The sequence below is a fragment of the Alexandromys fortis genome, unplaced genomic scaffold, assembly GCF_014885135.2.
Source record: "Alexandromys fortis isolate MF-2015 unplaced genomic scaffold, M_Fortis_MF-2015_v1.1 scaffold_22, whole genome shotgun sequence".
Lineage (NCBI taxonomy): Eukaryota > Metazoa > Chordata > Mammalia > Rodentia > Cricetidae > Alexandromys > Alexandromys fortis.
Window position 1 is genome coordinate 4,323 of NW_026067900.1, and position 20,870 is coordinate 25,192.

The 20,870-nt window shown below is 49.4% G+C and overlaps 2 protein-coding genes and 1 long non-coding RNA gene across 3 annotated transcripts; 2 read left to right on the forward strand and 1 right to left on the reverse strand.

Annotated features, from left to right (window-relative positions):
- Window positions 1–528: 528 nt before the first annotated feature.
- On the forward strand, window positions 529–6,218 carry Ppib (peptidylprolyl isomerase B). The gene is made up of 5 exons (XM_050126190.1): window positions 529–767; window positions 1,879–1,992; window positions 3,205–3,298; window positions 5,050–5,234; window positions 5,886–6,218. The coding sequence occupies exons 1-5, from the start codon at window positions 633–635 to the stop codon at window positions 6,006–6,008; spliced, it is 651 nt and encodes a 216-aa protein (XP_049982147.1). The 5' UTR covers window positions 529–632; the 3' UTR covers window positions 6,009–6,218.
- Window positions 6,219–6,363: 145 nt separating this feature from the next.
- Snx22 (sorting nexin 22) lies at window positions 6,364–9,135 on the reverse strand. Its single transcript, XM_050126202.1, is given in 8 exon segments — window positions 6,364–6,737; window positions 6,739–6,796; window positions 7,025–7,092; window positions 7,252–7,284; window positions 7,560–7,654; window positions 8,124–8,228; window positions 8,588–8,671; window positions 9,011–9,135. Coding segments are annotated over 8 exon segments (633 nt in total). The 5' UTR covers window positions 9,086–9,135; the 3' UTR covers window positions 6,364–6,622.
- On the forward strand, window positions 8,208–9,018 carry LOC126490919 (uncharacterized). Its single transcript, XR_007589272.1, has 3 exons — window positions 8,208–8,386; window positions 8,600–8,763; window positions 8,849–9,018. It is a non-coding gene; the product is annotated as an uncharacterized lncRNA (long non-coding RNA).
- Window positions 9,136–20,870: the final 11,735 nt, after the last annotated feature.

Below are 20,870 nucleotides of genomic sequence, written 5' to 3' on the forward strand. Positions count from 1 at the left end.
GGCTCTCGCTACGACGACCGGTCCTGTTTGTTTTGAGGCAAGGTCTCATTCTTGCCTAAAAGGATCTGGGACTCACTTTCTTAGCTCAGGCTGATCTAGGTTCCTAGTTAACCGTGCCCAATGCTGGGATTAAAGGCGCAAGCCTCTACTCTTGGTCCCCAGGCAAGATAAATATTATAGAAGATACAGAAGGCTATGCTGTAAAACTCGGTCGCTATATTCAGCCCCTAACATTTCAGTTAAATGTGTCCAGTTTTTGAAGATGACCCCCAAATTGGGTAGTGACTGAGCTTTACACACCCTGACAGGCCGCAAGGTATGCTGGGCTTCGTAGTCTTTTTTTCTAAGACCAATCTCAACGTCGCCTTCCGCACATGGCCTTGACGCAGCCGGAGGGGCGAGGCACATCCAATCGGAGGGTTGTAACGTGGCAGACACCCGCAGCCCCGCCCGCGGCGGCTCCTACCACTCGGCGTGGCGGCGCAGGGGGGGATCGTGGCCCGATCCTCACGCAGTGAGGCCTCCCGGAGGCCCAGGTCCACCCCCGCGCCCGGGCGGCAACGCGCGCACGCCGCGAGTCCACACCCTTTTCCGGTCCGGGCTCCCGCGACCGCTCTCGCTGCTGCCGGTGGATGCTGCGCCTCTCGGAGCGCAACATGAAGGTGCTCTTCGCCGCCGCTCTCATCGTGGGCTCCGTTGTCTTCCTTTTGCTGCCGGGACCCTCTGTGGCCAACGATAAGAAGAAGGGACCCAAAGTCACAGTCCAGGTCTGGGCTCCTCTCACCCGGCGAGGCCTGCTTCCGCCGCTTGCGATCCGGTCCCGGCCTAATCGGGTCTGGCTCAGTAGTTCCTACCTCAGCGCCCTTGTCCTAGTCCAACCCATCCTTGGGTCGGCTATGACCTCTTGGAACCAGGCTCGCCCTACCCACTCAAACTAAAGAATGACCCTGGACTCTCCCTAATCCAGCCTCCGCCCTAATCCTGGATGCTCAACTGTCCAGCCTCAAGGAGGCCCCTTTGCACATACCCTGTCGTACCCTTCTTTTACTGTGGCCACATCCAGCTTACCGTGCTTTGCAGCAAGCACAGTAAATATAGTTAAGCTTGCAAGCATAGTAATCTCTGTGTACTTTTTCCTTTTAATGTCAGTTTCTATAATCTGGAGTTATTGTAAGAGCACAGATTGCTATTCTGTAGTCTGAGAACGTAAAGTTCCTTAAAAATGTTACAGTATTTACTTGCTGGGGAGAGGGATTCATATGTGCCACAGTGCAACTGTTAAGGTCAGAAGACAACTTGCAGGAGTCGATTCTCTATTTTCATCATGTGGGTCTCTGGACTTCAACCTTGGCTGTAACCATATTTATCCATTAAGCCATCTGACCAGCCTGTGGTCATTTCTTTTGGGGTGGGGGTGGAGTGATTAATGCAGCAAGCCAAGTGTTGTGGCGTATGTCTGTAATCCCCCACACTTGGGAGGAATACAGTTTAGCAAGACCCTGCCTATCTCAGAGTATTTATTACTGGGGTTACTTGCTCAGTGGTAGAGCACTTGCCTGCCTTTCGTGGACAAGGCCATTTTGTCGGTCCCTAGTATTGGTTTGGGGAAGTCTAGAGCTTTTATTATTGTGAGCCATCATCTGGGTGAGACACGAAGCTGTGTCCTCTGGAAAAGCAGCGGATGCTCTTAATAACTGAGCCTTTTGTCCAGCCTATACATTTGATTTGTACAGAGGTTTGCCACTGCCAAAATCAGACTTAGCTCAGCTTTAGCACTTTATCCACAACTCTCTCTCACATCAGGGCAATTTGTCAGGCCCTTCCTTCTCTACCAAGGCCCCTTTAAAAGGCTAAGTGTGGCTTGTTCATTTTCTTTAGGTTTACTTTGATCTCCAAATTGGAGATGAGCCTGTAGGCCGAGTAGTCTTTGGACTCTTTGGAAAGACTGTTCCGAAAACGGTGGATAATTTTGTAGCCTTAGCTACAGGAGAGGTAAGTGGCTGGTCCAAAGGTAAGCAGCTCCACGTCTTAGGGGTGAAGCAGGTGGGACTGCGGAGTGGCCCTTCTTCCGCAGGAACTGACACCAGCTTCACTAGCTGGCTTCCCCGAGGACCAGATTGTGTGTGTTGAGAATAAAGGGGTCCAGCCGAGCGGTGATGGTACCCACCTTTAATCCCAGCACTTGGGAGACATGGGCAGGAGGATCTCTCTGAGTTTGAGGCCAGCCTAGTCTACAGAGTGAGTTCCAGGACACCCAGAGCTGTTACACAGAGAAAGAAATCTGTCTTAAGAAAGAATAAAGGGTCCAGTTTGTTTGTTCCTAACTTTTGCAGAAGGCCCTGATACTGCTGAATTACTCAAAGCCTCAGGGCCCTATTTGGGCACTGCACAAAGATCCACTTGGTTCCTCCAGCCCCTGCTGCTTTGCGCAACTGCTCACAGCACAAAACATAATCCAAGGCGCTAAAGCTGGCAGCCTCACAGTTAAGGGAGCCGTGAGAACATAGGTAAACATGGCATTATTTGACTGTAATGTTTATCTTTAACTAAATGTTAAAGACTAATCTTGTACATTTGGATTTACTTGAATGTTCTTAGACCATGTGATACAACTGCTATTGGGATAAAATAAGCTATCAAAATTTTAAGAAGAAAAAAGGGTCCAAGGGACTTGACCCTAGAACTTGGCACAGAATTTTAAGAAAATGTATGTTCTGTTTCGTGAAATTTGTATTTTAAGGTCTTCACCCATTTTGTTTTGTTTTTCCTGTATAGCCCCTGGCTGACCTTGAACCTAAAGTGTAGCTAGGGGTGACCTTGAGCTTCAGATCCTCCTGCTCCTACCTCCTGAGCACTAGGATCCCAGGCACGCAGTGTATATAGTGCTCAGGGTAGAGCCCAGGAGGGTATTCATGCTAGGGCAAATACTTTGCCTGCTGAGATGGTATCCCCAGACCTTGCACTTGTTCTTAGGATGAGAAGAACAGAAGAAAAAGACATAGCATGACCATGGGGCACGTCATTCAGGAATTACATAAGGGCAGAGGCTAGGGATCTGGTCTTTTCCAGATGTGCATGCTTTGAGCTGCAATAGCTAAACTACACTAAATGCCGAATATATCAGAACTGCAGGTGAGTTTCTATAGGGCCTGTTTGACATCTGCTTAATGCCTCCTGCAACCTCCTGCTCACTCCTTTTTCCAGAAAGGATTTGGCTACAAAAACAGCAAATTCCATCGCGTCATCAAGGACTTTATGATCCAGGGTGGAGACTTCACCAGGGGAGATGGCACAGGAGGTAACTTCAGATCCTCTGAACAGAGGCATTTAATTGGACATTTCCTGTTCCAACCACACAGTCCCAAAGAACTGACTCAGAGGCTATTTCTTATAGTGCTCAACTGGTAGCTCAGGCTTGTTACTAGATAACTCTTACATCTAAATTAGCCCATATTTCTGTCTATGCTTTGTCCTGTGGCTAATGACACATCCTGCTTGCTAGGCGGCTGGCTGGTGTCTCTCCTAACTCCTCCCTCCTCGTCATTCTCAGTCTGATCGCCCTGCCTCTACTTTTTGCCTGGCTATTTTTTTTTTCCTGGGTCTCAAACATTGGAAGAAGAGAACGGACTTCTGCAGGGTACCCTCTGACTGCACATGCACCGTGACATGAGTGCGTGTACCCGTACACATGCACAGACTAAAATTCCAGGGGCTGGAGAGAAGACTCACTGGTTAAGATGGCTCTTGCATGGGACCTGGGTTCCCTTGTGAGTTGGTGACTCACAACTGTTAATAGTTCCAGCTCCAGGCAATCCAACGGCCTTTCTCGTCTCTTCAGGTACACGCAAAGATGGGCATGTAGGCAAAGCACCTGTACACTCAAAAACAACAACGAAAACTGAGTGTGGTGATGCATGCTTTAAACCTCAGCACTCGGAAGGAAGGCAGAGACTGATGGAAGAGAATGAAACTAGATTAGTGTTTGGTTTTTGTTTTAAATAGGAGCAATTGAAATCCCATGCTTAGTTACGGTCTCTAAGGAAGTTTCTCAAATAGGAAGTCTTAGCAGTATACAGGCAAGAGTCATTGCAGGAAGCAGGCCACCTCACTCCTGCCTTGATATCTAGTCTAATCTTAGTTTTCTGCCTTCTTGGCTCGTACAATCAACCATCTCTCCCTTGTTGGCCTCTGGCCAGGGCAGGTCCTAACCTGGGGCATCCTGAGGAGCTGTGGAGTGAGCACAGGTGTGCTGAGAGCAAAGGATCCCATGCAAGTGACGTGAACAGAACGGCATTAAACTAAAGAAAATGGCTATGTCTGGAACTGAGAGATCTGCCTCCTAAGTGCGGGGTTAAAGTCAGGACAACTCACAGGAGCTGGTTTTCCTCTTCCACCCTGTCCGCCCCATGCCTGGCAGCAAGTTCCCTTCCGTGCCAAGCTGTCTCTCTGGCCTAAGAAGACGCTGCTTCCATGCTGGTTTTCTCGGGCCCTTCAGTCCATCAGTGGGAAAATAAACTTTGCTCCGTGCTTACTGTCATGGCCCTGGACCCATACCCCACACAGACATGACACACATTCATAAGCATTTTTTATTTTATGTTCCAGCCTTGATAAGAGGCTCTTGGCTCTTAAACCGAGTAACAGCCCTGTGTCCCATTTTTTTCCTCCCCCGGCCAACCCCCACCTGCTCTTCTGCTCCGCAGCTGCTCCTGTCTTGTGACTCTAGAAAGGCCATCCGGTTGGCTATAGCAGCCCTTTCTTCTGAAGGTTTCCACACCCCAGCATCACCAAGGTGCCCCTACAGGCCTCAGGACATAACCAAGATAGCTGGTAACATGTACCTCGGCAGTCATAAAACTCCTCGTAATAGTTCGCCCAAGTCAGCGTGGCCTCATACCCCAGATGGCTTGAGTAGAAGACATGAAGGCCATTTTTATGTCCTTGGCCAGTCAAGCCTGACCTGAGCTCTGAAGATCCTCACCCAAGCACCTGCCTATTTTGGTCCAACCCATTTTGTTTCAACACCATGACCTCTGATTTTCTTGCCAGGAAAGAGCATCTATGGTGAGCGCTTCCCAGATGAGAACTTCAAGCTGAAGCACTATGGGCCTGGATGGGTGAGCATGGCCAATGCAGGCAAAGACACCAATGGCTCCCAGTTCTTCATAACTACCGTCAAGACGTCCTGGCTAGATGGCAAACATGTCGTTTTTGGCAAAGTTCTAGAGGGCATGGTAAGTTTAAAAGTGAGGGCTAAACCTTGGTGGTCCTTACCAAAGATCCAGTTTGAATAGGCAGGGGCTTCAAGTAGGAAATCTTTTCCCTAAAGGCACCTAAGCCACAGATAAAGACCAGCTGTGGTTCCTCCTAATCTGGCGTAGGGATGGGTAGTGTCAAGAACAAACATCCCGACTGAGTGACTCGCACATGCCCATGGTCCTAGCTATTGGGGAGGCTGAGGCAAGAGGCTAGGCTGGACAGCACCATGAGACCACATTTCAGTGTGTCCATGGGGCTTTGGCTGCATGAAAGAGTGTTTAACCTAGCATGCATCAAGTCGTAAGTTCAGTCCCCAACACCACAGTCAGGGAAAAAGAAAAAGTGCAAGATCTTCCCAAACCCCAGACAACCTGTCCAGAAGACCTTGTTGAGTTTGTCCTGCTGTGAGGTCCTCTGTTCGGTTACTCACACCTGAGCGGTATTGAATCAGCTAAGCATCTATGCTCCGCATTCACCCTGGCCATCAGTGCCTGAGCTCCTGGTTCCCTGGGTTTTTGTGTTTATCCCATGTGGGTCTCAACCCTCCTAAGCCACTCCCTGGGGCTGTCCCACGTCCCATCAGTGTGCCTCTCGACTTCTACCCCTCCCCCTGCCTTCTTCCCTAGGATGTGGTGAGGAAGGTGGAGAGCACCAAGACCGACAGCCGGGACAAGCCCCTGAAGGATGTGATCATCGCAGACTGCGGCAAGATCGAAGTGGAGAAGCCCTTCGCCATTGCCAAGGAGTAGTGTCAGGGACTCACCCCTCTAAGCTGCCTGTGCGCAGGTCCTGTCACGACCCTCACAGGGGTGAGGTAGCCAGTCACAAGGTTTCGTGCCACTTGGCCCCAGTGCTTCCATCTGAGGGAGTGGACCCACACCCTCTCACATTCCACAGGCCTGTTTTTATATCAAACTCGTATCAGTGCTGATCAATAAAAAAGTGGGTTTTCTTTTTTTATAACTTAGGTGTGGGCTTTGAGGGTGTATATAAAGCACCTGTCCTGAGTGTGCATCCCAGCATGTCCAGGACTCTTATGTGGAGATAGATGCACCCCTTTCCTTGGGCTCCTTTCTAAGCTTGTGCCTAGGTGGTACCCACTAGTCATCAGACAGAGGCTATCCAGCTACTGTGCCCAGCTTCTGCCACCTGCCAGGCTGAGCTAGGAAATCCACCTGAATCTTCTCAGCCTATGCCTGAAATTACTTAATGCTCTTTTCTTTATCTTGGCTTTGCCGTGGCCCCTGGGCAAGTCTGCCAACTGCAGCTGTCAGTGCACACCAAGTTCAGAGCCTTGAGTGTGGGCACAGCTGAGCCTCAGCTAGTTACACCCTGAGGCTAGTCCAAGGGTCGACCTAGCTTCTTACATGGAACTCCTAGGACCGAGGCACATTAACTGTCCTGACAGGTGACCCGAAGACTGGGCTAGCCAGGGCATTGGTGATGGAGCAGGATGGCGGTTAGCCTTTGGCCGGGCTAGTGCTGAATCCATAGAGACCCTGGAGGACACCATCCACCACCACTTCTGGGAGAGGTTCTGTGGGAGAAAAGGTGAAGGAGAGGGAGCTAGCATATGATGGGCCTGGCCTAGGGCTTTAGCACTCTGAGCTGCCCACAAGCTCAGCTGTCTTTCCCCAGCCCACATTCTGTTCATATTTGCTTTGGAAGACAGGCCACAGGGGAGCAGAGACCAGGTGAACCAACTGGATTACACTAGCTTCTATGAAGTAAGTTACAAAACAGGTTATAGGGGCGGATGTCTCACCTGGGGGAGGGGTGTAAATGTAGGGGTCCATACAGAAGCCAATGACGGGCCGGTGGTGCAGCTGTGAGCTGTGAGGAGGGAGGAAGAGTCATGAGAGTGGAGGTGTGGCAGTGCAAAGACGGGACCAAAATAAGCCGGGAAAGGAACTAGGAGACAGGTTACTGGCCTGCCTCCTAGCATGTGGCCACCAGGGGGCAGCAGGCACTTAGAGCAGGACTTGGACTTGCCTGTTGTCACTAGGCAGGAATTCCCTCAGGGTGCTGAAAAGAAGAGAAACACTGTAAGCTGCTTGAGGATACCCAGGGGACTGTTGCTTCTATTTTGTAACAAGCCCAGTAACGGAGATGGACGCAGCCAGGGTATAATCAAAGCTGTCCAAAATCCAGCCCCTCCACCCTGGTCAAGAAAGTTGGTAGGGGAGGCCACGTATCAGACCAGAGCCCAGCATTTGAATGAAGAAAGGGTTCTTCAGGACCCTTTCACAGCCACTTGCTGCTGAGAGCCCTTGCCACACCCTGGCAAGGGCCATCCTTGCCTCCAGCTGCTGGCCTTGGAGTCTGTAGGGAAGTGGCGAAGCCTCAGGAATTCCAGTAACTCCTTGGGCACATCCTGATTCAGGTACAGGATGCCCTACAGAGGAAGACAGGAAGCCTGTAATCAGACACAGCTACTAATTATACAACCCATTGCAAACAAACATTTGAGGACCTTTGTTCCAAAATAATTAAGAATTTCAAGGCAGTGGAAGCAAGTATTAGTCCAAGCTTCAGGGCCATGCTGGGGAACGGCTGGACTGCAAAGGCTAGCCTCGTAAAGTGGGCAGGTTAGTTCAATGCCAGTCACTGCTGGAGGAATGTGTCCACACACACCTCCTGAAGATAACAGAGTCTTACTCTAGGGCTGGCAGATCTTGAAGGATCCACCTGTTGGTTATTCAAAACTTGCAATAATCCAGATAGAAACATGTACTCACTATTGCTCAGAAAAATGGAGCTTGGGGTGGTAAATAACAAACTCAAGTTGTGCCCCCCCCCCCATATCACTATCTTGGCCACCCCTGGTCCCTGAGACTAGGAGTAACCAAGTGTCCTGTGCACACCTGGATATAGGTCTCCAAGCCCTGCCGGCGCTGTTCCAATCCTCTGGTCCTCCAGTTGGGCAGGCGTTTTGAGGGAAAGTCAGGCACTTTGTACCGCTTCTTGATCTGTCATCAGTTACGGAGGTGAGATCCCAGCAAAGCCCTCAAGCCCATTCCACCTAGGTGATGTGTCTCCAGTCCTCCCTCTGCCTTTAAGCTCTAACCTGGGACTGCTGGTGAGAGTGGTGACGTGCCCGAAAGTAGAAAGGACACACACAGACAAGGTCAGTCTGAGCTGGGATCTAGCCACTGCGCCCTCCCCGCAAGGGGCCCTGCAGCCCTTGGGGGTAGTTGCCCATGATCTGCACCCTCCCGGGACTGGGACAGTGATGGGGGTGGGCAACCAGAAGCTGGGACCGGATCCCTTTCGCCTGCACCCAGGGGATTGGCCTGGAGCCTGATTGGTGAGGTGGGTGCCACCTCACCCTCTTGTGTAGAGCATGGAACTCGCTGTATCGCCTCGGCACCGTGTGTCTGCGTCCGCTGTACAGCACCTCGACTTGGAACACCTAGCGGGCGGAGGAGTGCGGGCGGCTGGCCTAAATGTTGCGGCAGGACCCGCGCCCACTTTCTGGCGTTCGAAAGGGACAAAGACAACTTGGTGTGCGGCCGCTCAGGGAAATCCCTCCCGCACCCCACATACACCTGAAAGAAAAGGCTGACGGGCCCGCCCCTCTGCTCCACAGGATCCCACTAGAGCCCAGATCATCATCCGAGGGACTGGCAAAGCCAGTAACCCCGAACCTTTGCGATGGGCGTCCTACCCCGGTATCCTGGTTCCCTTTTGCGCTCGTCGAGGGGATGGATTTTCGGTGGATCCCCACGCTCACCCTCCATCCATTGCTCACCATGTGGCCTTTCTCTGGGCTCTGCCTGGACTCTTCGGCCTCGGGCCCCACCGAGGGGATGTGAACTTCCAGCATCCGCGCTCTGACCCCGCCGCAGCCTCTCCTTGATTGCTCTCTAAGGCACCCGAACTCCCTAGAGCAGCCAGGCAGCCCTACGAGGCCACCCCGCCCTTGGACTCCAGGCCCTGCCCCCCCCCCCCGGCTGTAAGTCCCGCCCCATTTTCCGGTCCTTCGGGTTTAGGCTCCACCCTCTGGTCCAGGACCACGCCCTCGAATCAGTAGGCCACGCCCTTCCCTCGAGTCCCTGGCTCGCCCCTCCCGAGGCGTTCCCTGTTGCACTAAAGCTGAGGCGAAAAGATAACACCTTGGTCTAGAGAGGTCGCTAGCAGTGCCAGGAGGAGCCCTCCTCAGAGTCAACCGTTTGTCAAATATTTCTGTAGCGTGTACTACCTGCCAGGTACGCAGCCGAGCTAAAATTTCACCTGATCTTTGTTGAGTGTCCTGGATTCTGAAGTGGCAGATGAGGGCACAGGCAGGGTCCCCGTCCCGTCTGGGCGTCCACCCCAGGACTATCCTTGCTCTCGGGGAACCTGACCACCTAGTCCTTCCTCTTTCAGGTGGTCCCTGGTAGCGCTACGTAGAGACTCCAACTGAGTTTCTGGGCGAGGCTAGGATCCTTTCTAGCTTTGATGGGCACCCACAGACCCTTCATTTGCTCTATCCATCCATCCATCCATCCATCCATCCATCCACCCATCCATCCTACTTTAGCATCTCTAACTTGCTTCAAGTTTGCGTGTTGGGAAGAGGCGATTTAAAAACCCAGGTTCAATTGAGGCCAACCTGGTCTAGAGAGCGAGTTCCAGGACAGCCAGGGCCACGCAGAGAAACTGTCTCAAACCAAACCCAAACCAACCAACCAAAAAAATTCTACTACATTCCAAGAAAGACCAGCAGGGTAGATAAGAGCCACCTCCAGGACCCCCACAGTTCCTCTTCCTCACATCCTGCCCTGTACCCACCTACCTTTCTTATCTACCCACCACTGCCCACCCATCTCAGTGGAGCAATCCCCTAAGGAAGCCCTTTTTAAAAAAAAAAAAAAAAATCTTTATTTTAGAAAAAGTGGGCTGAGCTGCTTATGCTGATTTTGAGCTTCTGGTCTCAAACAATTTTCTTAATTCTCTTGCCTCAGCCTCACAATTACCCAGACACAGACCCACCCCTGTTTTGCAGACGTGTAAAAAGTCCACACAGTTCCTGATATCCAGGTTGTGTAACTTTCTTTTTTTTGTTGTTTTTGTTTTTTGTTTTTGTTTTTCTAGACAGGGTTTCTCTGTAGCTTTGGAGCCTGTCCTGGAACTAGCTCTTGTAGACCAGGCTGGCCTAGAACTCACAGAGATCTGCCTGCCTCTGCCTCCCAAGTGCTGGGATTAAAGGTGTGTGCCACCACCGTCTGGCAAGGTTTTGTAATTTCAAAGCTGAGCCTTGTTTCTGTTGCTGTTTGTTTAGTCTTTTTGAGACAGGGTTTCTCTTTGTGGCCTTGGCTGTCTTGGAACTCACTTCCTAGACCATACTCCCAGAGGTCTGCCTGTAAAAGTCAGGCACCACCACCACCCGAGCTATAGCAGGATTTTAATACGGAACTCTCACTTCATGTGACAGAAATAGAAACGACCTCCACTTCTACCTCAAACCCATAGCCCTCACTCAGCAATTCAGGAACACAATGGCACGTGTTCTGCTCTTAAACTGGGTTGTGAGTGGCTATTCTCAGCTGCCAGCACGGCTACAGATGGGATGAACTAAACCTAAGATGTTGGACACACTTGTGAGGGATTTTAATTAACAGGACCATTTGAGGTATGGAGACCCATCCGAAATCTGGCTAGACTTTCTCATGGCAGCCGATGTAAAGGACATGGGAGAAGGAAGCTTTGGCTTTCTGCTTGCATGTCCCCATTCTCCTGGACCCTGCTGCACAGGCATGTCTGAAGACCAATGGAAACATCCAGCATCAGGGACTGAATAACTCCTGGATTCTTGGACGTTGTCAGCAGACAGCCATTGTTGGACTAGATGGGCCACAGCCCATCTAATCACACACGTGCACACACACGCATACACACAACACGCACACACAACACACACACGCACACACAGCGTGTGGGGGGGATCCATCCTATTGGCTCTGGTCCTCTAGAGAACTCTGTAACTCTATGGGGGTGTCTTGAAAACTTGGCAACAATACAAAGTTTCTGAATATGCAACAACTAAAAATTGATTCAAACTCCAGCAAACCCAAGGTCTGTCTGGCAGCCCTTGCCCATGTTACGCCTTGAGACGTTACTTCGGGCTTGGCCGTGAGCACTCGACATGCAGACATGCATGCTTTGCCCTGTGCATGCTGCATGCTGCCACACCATGCACTGCCAATGAACCTCTCCTGAAACGCTTCTGTTGTAATTTGAGAGTATTATTATTAATATTAATGAATTGCTGTGTTTTTAATGTACAAACTTTTCTACTCATAAAAAAAACATAGTGATTTGATTCAAAAACCAGAGGCTTGGCATTTTCCTCTGCCCTTCTTACACGGCAGCATGTATGTGCCCTGTTTGTTCTTTGCCAGCTTGGCACAAACTAGTCATCCTGGAAGAGGAACCTTAGTTGAGACAAGGCTGCCCTCGGAGTGCCTGTAGACCTGTCTGCATTTTCTTGATTCATGATTGACGTAGGAGGGCCCAGCCCACTTTGGATTGAGCTACAACCTGGACAATGGTCAGGGGTGGTATAAGAAACCTGACTGGCTGGATGGTGGCAGCACAAGTCTTAATCCCATCACTCAGGTTCCAGAAGCAGGCCAATCTCAGAGTTCAAGGCCAGCCTAGTCTACAGATCTAGTTCCAGGACAGCCAGGGCTACACAGCAAAATCCTGTCTTGAAAACACCAAACAAAAAAACAAGACAGCAGACTGATAGCCAGATATAGTGGCCCATACCTTTAACCCCAGCACTTGGGAGGCAGATGCATCCCATTCAATATAGTGAATTCTAGGACAGCCAAAGCTACATAGAGAGACCCTGTCTCAAAACAAAACAAAACAAAACAAAAACAAGAAAAGAAAGCTTGAGGCCAGCCTTGTCTACAGAGTGAGTTCCAGAGCAGCCAGGGCTACACAGAGAAACCCTGTCTTGGGGGAAACAAAGAAAGGTGTGGGGGGTGGGGAGAAGAAATGAGGATGACAGGGAGGAAGGAAAGAAAACAATAAAAAAGAAGGCCAGGTGGTGGTGGCGCAAGCCTTTAATCCCAGCACTTGGGAGGCAGAGGCAGGTGGATCTCTGTGACCTTGGGGCCAGCCTGGTCTACAGAGCTGCTTCCAGGACAGGCTCCAAAACTACAGAGAAACCCTGTCTCAAAAAACCAAAAGAAAAAAAAGGGGACAAGCCAGTAAGTGCTGTTCCTCCATGTCTCGGCATCAGCTCCTGCCTCCAGAAGCAGGAGCAAGTGAATGTCTGTGAGTACAAGGCCAGCCTGGTCTACATGAGAAATTCCAGGACAGCCAGGGTTACATGGAGGAAGCCTTTTTCAAAAATCAAACAAAAGATTTGCATAAAAGTTTTACAAAGTTGGGAAGATTTATAGAATATCTGTACTCAGCAGGCTCAGCTACCTTTGATGGAAGAAAATTTTTCTCACATAGATCAACCTGGTCTACATATGGCTAGTTAGGGTTAATTAATAAGGCCCTGTCTCAAAGTGAAAACATTAATTAATTTCGTCTTGGGATTAGGACAGAATTTATAACAATTTCTGAAATGGCCCTACAGATACTTCCGCCACTTTTTCTATGCATTTATGTGAAGAAATGACGCTCACACCACTGATGATTTTAAACTCAGAATACTCATCAACTCTGATAAACATTGATGATGTCCTGTGTCCTACAGCATCAAACATCCAGCAAGATGTCATCTTTTTTGCTGTAGAAATAAACAAGTACATCCATCCCGTTCCTGTGCAAGCTTACTTTCCTCTTCAGTAAGCACTAAAGTTACTGTGTGTACAAAGGGATTCTTCTGTACAGACCTCTCACAATACGGCCCTGTGAAGGTGAGAAACCCTGCCTTTCAAGGTTCAGACCTGGGAGGAGGTGTTGGGGTAGGGCCAAGGTCGGACTCTCTGTCTGAAGGACTGAGGTTAGGAGCCACCTTTCTCGGGCTAGTACAGGGATGCTGTGCTGAGCATGACCTCACCAATACTGGGTCCAACATTCTCTTTCTCCAATTTTAGTGCACCAGGGCCCAGGAATCAGGAAGCTGACACTTCCCAGGTAGAGGTGGAGGTGTGGTCTCTGGAAGGGAAATGACCCACTCGGAGGAGAAGTGCTGTGGTTTCATTTCCTCTTTAGGATCTTGGTATCTGAACTGAGGGGCACTGAGTCTCTTTTACCTACAGGGCCACCCCAGGGTTCAGAGTCATCCTGATGGCCTCTGTCTCTTGGCCTCGTTTCTTTGTCTCTCTCCTGGGAGGGAGACCCGTTCTCTACTTCAGAATACAAACTGCTCTCTCCGAGAACCTGCATCCCCATAGCATCCCACTTGGAGCTGAGACCCTCACTTCCTACCACAGTCTAGGGGTCCAAACCTCACCACCCAGCTCAAGGTCACTCCTTCCTGGCTCTGGTCGCAGAAATCTCCCAGTTCTTCAAACTTCCGCATTCTTTCCTACCGGGAAGATACTTTCTCTTGACTGCTGGTGGATCTGTGGCTTCCTTCCATGTCATTATGAATGCAGTTAGTCCAGGCTGTAATTGCTGTGTGTCAGTAGCAGAGGACAGAGAAAAGGGTCAAACACTTCTCCCTCTCCGCGGTCTTGGCTAGATTTTTGCTTGTTTTGTTTTTCTGTTTGTTTGTTTGGTTGGTTGGTTCGTTTTTCAAGACATGGTTTCTCATGTAACAGCTCTTGTTGTCCTGGAACTCCCTCTTTAGACCAGGCTGGCCTCAAATTCACAGAGACCCACCTGTCTCTGCCTCCTGAATGCTGGGATTAAAGAACTGTTGGCTAATTTTTAGGTCAACTTGACACAGGAGTCATAAGTGAGGCGTGAGCATAAATTAAGAAAACGCCTCCAACCAGGGTGGTGGTGGTGCACTGCACGACAGGCCGTCTACAGTCAGGTGGTCCTGGGTTCTATAAGAAAACAGGCATAAACCTTTAATCCCAAAACAGGAGGCAGAGGCAGAGGCAGGCAGATCTCTGAGTGACAAGCCTGGTCTACAGCGTGAGTCCCAGGACAGCCAAGGCTACATAAGGAAAAATCCTGTCTCTAAAAACAAAAGGAAAAGAAAGAGAAAGCAAGCAGGTAGAGCAGGCCGTAAGAGCAAGATCAAACACTGCAGCTTCCCTCCACCCCTCTGCATCAGCTCCTGCCTCCAGGTCCTGCCACTTGAGTTCTCGCCCTGAGTGGTGTCGAAATGCTTTGTGGGATGTCTCATCACAGCAGTAAAACCCTGCAAGAGCCATGGTAATAATTCCTGCAACAAAAGATAAGTTTGAGCTGCAATGATGGCTTAGTAATTGATCATACTGATCTGGGGGACCCAGGTTTGGTTCTCAGCATCCACACAGAGGCTCATTACCACACATGTCGGTAACTCCAGCTCTAGAGAAGGGGATGACCTCTTTTGGCCTCCTCAGGTACTCACAGGAGCACAGGTGGACACATACACAAAAATAAATACTTTTTTTTCTTTTAAAATCCTGCCAACAGCCAAATTAAAGTTTTATGTGACATGGGATGCTTTAGAAGCAAATGTCCAAAGATCCTGGGAAAACTTTGCGGGTGGGAAGGCCAGGACTGTAGCTCAGTGGTATGGAGACCCTGGATTCAGTCTGCAGCACAACCAAGCAAAGAAAAGCCACTTGGTTTTATGCTTAGGTTTCATGAGGAAAGGACAGCTATATGGAAATGAGATTTGACCAGAGGGTGTGATACATCACAGGAGCCATAAAGGGAGAAATGCAGCGGGGCCTGTCTGCTGAGATTCTTCTCCTGTGTGCACGACCTCCCTCCTTCCCTGGGCGTGGAACAGGCCACTCTGGAATGAGGGCTTCCAGACCATAACTGAGGACACAGTAAAGGGACCTCCGAAATGGCTGGGTTTTCTTGTAGATAAGAGAGAAAGAACATCCAGAGGCCTCTGGAAAAGTCCGGGGCAAAGAGGAAAAGGAGCAGATGTGTGGCCAGTGCCATCTGCCAGAGAAGCAAGAACAGCAGAGAGAACAGGGAAGGGGAGAGTATCAGGGGCTGGGGAAAACCATGCCATTCTCTAGAGCATGAACAGGTACGGGTGTCTGGGAAAGCCCGTGAGCTGCAACAGCCTGGAGCTAGTGTGATGGAGGAGGAGTGGAGAGGTGAGAAGGCCCAGGAGCCTAGCACTGACTTAAAATGCCTGATAAGTACATGTGGCTAGGGGAGGAGCCTAGCGTGGATTCTGAGATGTAACTACAGGTACATACCAAGGGAAGTGGTCCTTTCTGGCAGGCAGAAACCCATTTTCTCAGGTGCCTAGGAAACACTGACCTAGGATCTTAGCAATCCAGCTTGAGCTGAATCAAGGCTTTCATTTCTGGACATATGCACCGCCTTTTGGAGTTTGGGGAAACTGGAGTTTCCTTTGGACCTGATGAGAATGACCTTTCTAGATTTGCTGACTAGCTGTAGGGGTGAGGAGCCTAGCCTGGCCATGAACTCCCTAATACAGATGTCTACCCCCACATATGGGCTGGATTGTCTGTGTCGTTGCTTGGTTTGTGTGTGTGTGTGTGATGTGTGTGGGTGCTAACTGTGCTTGGTGGAAGACAGAGGACAAAGCACACAGTCTGTCCTCCTCTTCCATATTTTACTTGGGTTCAGGAGACTGAGCTCAGGTTGCCAGGTTGGTGTCACCTTCACCCACTGAGTCACCTCACTGCCCATGGGTCCGATGTTATACTTATAAATAACTCAGAAGAAGAGAAATTCTAGTTTCCGTGGCTCACTTCAGGGGAGTATGTAGGGCAAAGATGAGGGGGACCTTACTTCTAAGGCCCTTCCAGTACCCCCACCCCCACCCAGTTGCGTTCAGGACCATGCTAAACACAAATCCTGCCACTGAGTTCCACCCACCGTCCAGTCTCCTTAGCTGGGTGTGCTAAGGCACCGTGGTTTGCGTATTCTGTACTGGCAGGATCCCTAACACACAGAAACAAGTATCTGTTCCCTGAAAGGCTGTGTGATGAACAGGTGGATGGGGCTGCAGGATGAAGGCTGTGGGGGTCGGGGGAGAAGGCCCGAGAGAGGACACACTGACGAGGGATTGTTGGAGGCTGAAGAAGCCTACTGCAGGCAGGCAGAGAACAAAGCGCATCTTCCTCCCTTCACTTCAGAGCTTCTCTTGCTCTCTCTGTAGACTCGGGCATTTTATCCTTACTCAATTTTCAAGTATTCTTTCTCCTTTTAAAAATTGTATTGGTTTACTGTGGGAGAGAGGCACACAAGACACACAGGCATTCAGAGGACTGTTTCAGGGAAGTCATTTTTCTCCCTTCACCATGTGGGACCCAGGGATTGAACTCAGATCGCTAGGTTTGGCAGCAAGCGCCTTTACTGAACCAATTCAGTAGGTATTTTCAAACCCGTGCCTTTTCCTCACCAATTATAGAAAGAAGATCAGTGCAGCTGAAGTGTAAACACATCTGTAGTAACATTTCTGCTCCTAGGTCCCGGGATTCCACAGAACAAGAGTGCAGAGTCAAACGGCTTATGGTCGGTGTGGTGGCATAAGTCTGAAATCCCAGCACATGGCGGGGAGAGGCAGGAGTTATTCTTGGTTTCATAGTGAGTTCTAGCCAGCCCTTGGCTATGTGAGACCCTGTCTCAACCAACAGCACCCCCCCCCCCACACACACACACATTTCTTTGACCCAGAGGAACCACAGTATCTTTGGGGAGACACTGCAAGTTATGTGGATTCTTTTCCTTCAAAGAACAATGCACACCATAACGTCAACCCCAGAGCCATTCCTGCAAAGGACGTCGGCGGCCATTGTGGCGAGTGAACGATTCCTCTGTCCCAGACTTAGGTGATGCAAACCCTAAAGTGACTTCTGTCAAAACAGTCTGAAGGGCAGATCTTGTCTTTCTGCATCCCTATCTAGTACATGAAGTTCATTTCCAAGTTGTGGAGTGGCCGTCACTTAAAAGCACTCGGCTACTTTTTAACGTTTTGTGACACTTTTATTTCTCTGTGTATACACAACTCGAGTGGTGAGGTCAGAGGGCAACTTGCAATAGTTCTGGGCTCTCCTTCCACCAAGCAGGTCCCTGGGAATTAGGCTTAGTGGTGAGTGCCTTCGCTGCTCAGGCATCTCACAGTCTCCTTTTCTAGGTTACATTAGAACCTTGTACTCCCTTATCATAGAGCAACACTTCACCCCCAGAATTTCTGACTGCTTAGAGCTTGAAGGAACCTGACAGTGGCATTTTCAATGAGTTCCAGATCATGTTCCGATCCTCAACATACTTTAAAAAAAAAAAATCGGCGGTTGGGACCCAAATGGCATGCACCTATCCGTCCCTGGACTCCCCACACCAGCTCTCCTGGGACCACTTCACACTGGTTACACCATGCAGACATGGATGCAGCCCACAGCTTTCAGCTCGAAGGCAGGACCAAGGACTAAGCAACAGATAGGAGACACTGGAAGTGATGGTGTCTCCCCAGCGCAAGCCTGCTCCTGCAGCGGCCCTGTGCTGAGGGGAGGTGGGGGGCACCACGAGCTGTTGCTTGCATTGGCTTCCCTCCCGCCTTGGCTGGGGCTCTCGCCCTTCCCTTCGTTGCCATCACACAAAGCCCCTTTTCACCAGCTGGGTTTCTGCAGCTGAGAGGCGCTCAGGACGCTTAGTTAACCCCGTTAAGAAAACAAATAGCTCCTGGGCCGCAGCCGGCGGGCGCCGCTGGGCACAGACACTGCCTTCTTTTCTGGGGCGGGTAGGCATGCTGGCCCAGAGGGCTTCAGCAGGATTGCCTGAGTCCGGGTGGGTCTAACCTGCTCCAGCGGATCCCAGCTTTGCTAGTCTGTGTAATCTTTGCCCCCATTCCCATCCCGAATCCTAATCTGCAGATCTGTACTTGGGTTAAACAGCATGCGTCTGAAGTGTTTAGTATGGGCCTGGCACACAGTGAATAAACATTAGCATTTTTTTATTTATACAAAATTACTATTTTTGTACTCCATAAGCCAGTGGGATACTGGTAACTACATAGGATTCATCTTAATATATTATTACTGACTGATTTCTTTCTTTCAATACATTGAGGTTCAAAGTTTGAGATGCAGCTATTTCAAGTGCTAAATACTGCTGTCATGGGTTCCTCTTCTTCTCCATAGTACACGGAAGTGCTGGGAACAAAGACTGACGTGAGCTAGCATGTCTGTTCATCAGGCGAACTTTGTTTAGACTTTAAAAGATTTTAAAATAGATATGTGATTATAAATATATACTATATATTATTTTACAAATATGCACACGTATACATACATATTACACACACATATATGGAAGAGTATATATATACTTTTTTCTTTTCACTATGTAGTCCTAATTATCCCAGAACTCACTATGTTGACCAGCTAGCTGGCCTCCAACTCACAGAGATCCACCTACCTCTGCCTCCTGAGTGCTGGGATTAAAGGCGTGCTCCACCATGCCTGGCTAAAAGAAATTTTATAATTTTTAGCTTAATTTCTTAGCAACAGGCCCTCTTGTCTGGCCTCCAACTAGCTGTGTAGCCAACCCTGGACTCCTAATTCCCCGACTGCACGTCTTGGGAGACGCTGGGTTTCTCTCTGGTTTCAGGCAGTGCGAGGGAACAAACCCAGGCCTGTGTGTACCCAGCAAGCACTCTACCAGCTGAACTACAGCCCGAGCTTGATTTTAAAACTTACTCCTGCATGTGCGTGTGCGAGCGTGTGTGTGTGCAAGCATGTGCGTGTGCAAGCATGCGCTAGTTTCCCACGGCGTAGAACAGGGACTCTCTTGTTTCTGCTGCTGGCCATACCCTGGAGGCTAGTCGGACCTCAGGCCTCTGGGCGGTTCTCCTTTCTCACCCAGCCATTTTGCTACAGGAATGCTGGGATTACAGATGCATATCACTGCATCTGGATTTTTTTTAAAAAAATATATAGTTTATTTTTATTTTCACTGGTGTTTTTCCTTCATATCTGTCTGTGTCTGTGGGAGGGTGGTGTCAGAAGCCCTGGAACTGGAGTAATAAATAGGCGTGAGCTGCCATGTGGTGCTGGGAATTGAACCTAGAACCTCTAGTAGAATAGTCGGTATTCTTAACCACTGAGCCATCTTTCCAGCTCCCTGGATTTTTTTTTTTTCTGGGGGTTTTGGCAATCAAACTCAGGTTGTCAGTTTGTGACTCTTTTGCTCACTCGGCTATTTCCTTTTCATTCCCCTCCTTTCAAGAGAAAATTTTACTATGTAGCCCAGGCTGGTCTTGAACTCACTATGGATAGCCCCAGGCTGGCTTCAAACTCACAGAAATCCTCCCGCCTCAGTCTCCTAAGTGTTAGGATTACAGTTATGTACCAGATAACACCCACACATTCTAAATTTTAAAATAATAAAAATTTTAGGGTCTGGAGAGATGGCTCAGTGGTTAAGAGCATTAACTGCTCTTCCAGAGGTCCCGAGTTCAATTCCCAGCAACCACATGGTGGCTCACAACAACTTGTAATAAGATCTGGTGCCAACTTCTGTCTGCAGAGACACATGCAGGCAGACCACTGATACATAATAAATAAATAAATCTTGAAAAAAATAATAAAAATTTTAAAGTATTTTTATGTATGAGTGTTGACTTTTAAAGTAGAAAACCTTTTTAAGTTTTACTAAAATTTGAACTACAGAGTTAGTCTAAACTCTCCGTTTTTACAAAGTGGGAACAAGGCTTGAGGAAGGAAGAGAGCGGGTTTTAGACAGGGCTGTGGAACCTTTGGTGAGCATGTCCTGTGTTACCCAAAAGCAAAATCTAGGACAGCAGCCAACAGTATTCCTCCTGGGGGCCACTTCTCTGCCCAGGTATGACAGAGGGGGCATGGCTCAAGGGTGCTTGCGGCATTTTCCCTGGCATAGATTTTTTTTTTTTTGGTGAAGCAATTCAAGTCCCCCTAGTGTGCTCACCTTGGGGTTCACAGAACAAAGACACTCATGTAATTGTACTTCATGAAGATGGCTATCAAGTGAGAACTGAGGACAACGGTGGAATCCAGGAAGGGTCGTGCCTGGGTCGTGCCTGCCGCAGCTCTTCGGCCACTCCCAGCATTCCACCAGCTGTTGTCTGGGGCCACGCAAAAAGTGGAGTTGGTTTTCAGTGTAAGGGATGGAACCAAGGGTCTTATGGATGCCAGTCATGGGTTCTACCCCTAAACTAGATCCTCAGCTCCACTCACGTCCCCTTTGAGACACCTGGGTTGCCCAAGCCGACCTCTAACTCTTAGGCTCAAATGATCCTCCTGCCTTGGGCTCCCTCCACGTAGCTTGGACCCACACAAGGCCCAACAAGAGTAGTATTTATTTATTTATTTATTTATTTAGTTAGTTAGTTAGTTAGTTAGTTAGTTAGTTAGTTTTTTTCGAGACAGGGTTTCTCAGCCTGTCCTGGAACTAGCTCTTGTAGACCAGGCTGGTCTCGAACTCACAGAGATCCACCTGCCTCTGCCTCCAGAGTGCTGGGATTAAAGGCGTGCGCCACCACCACCCAGCCCAACAAGAGTAGTTTTTAAAATCTGTAGTGAGTGTTC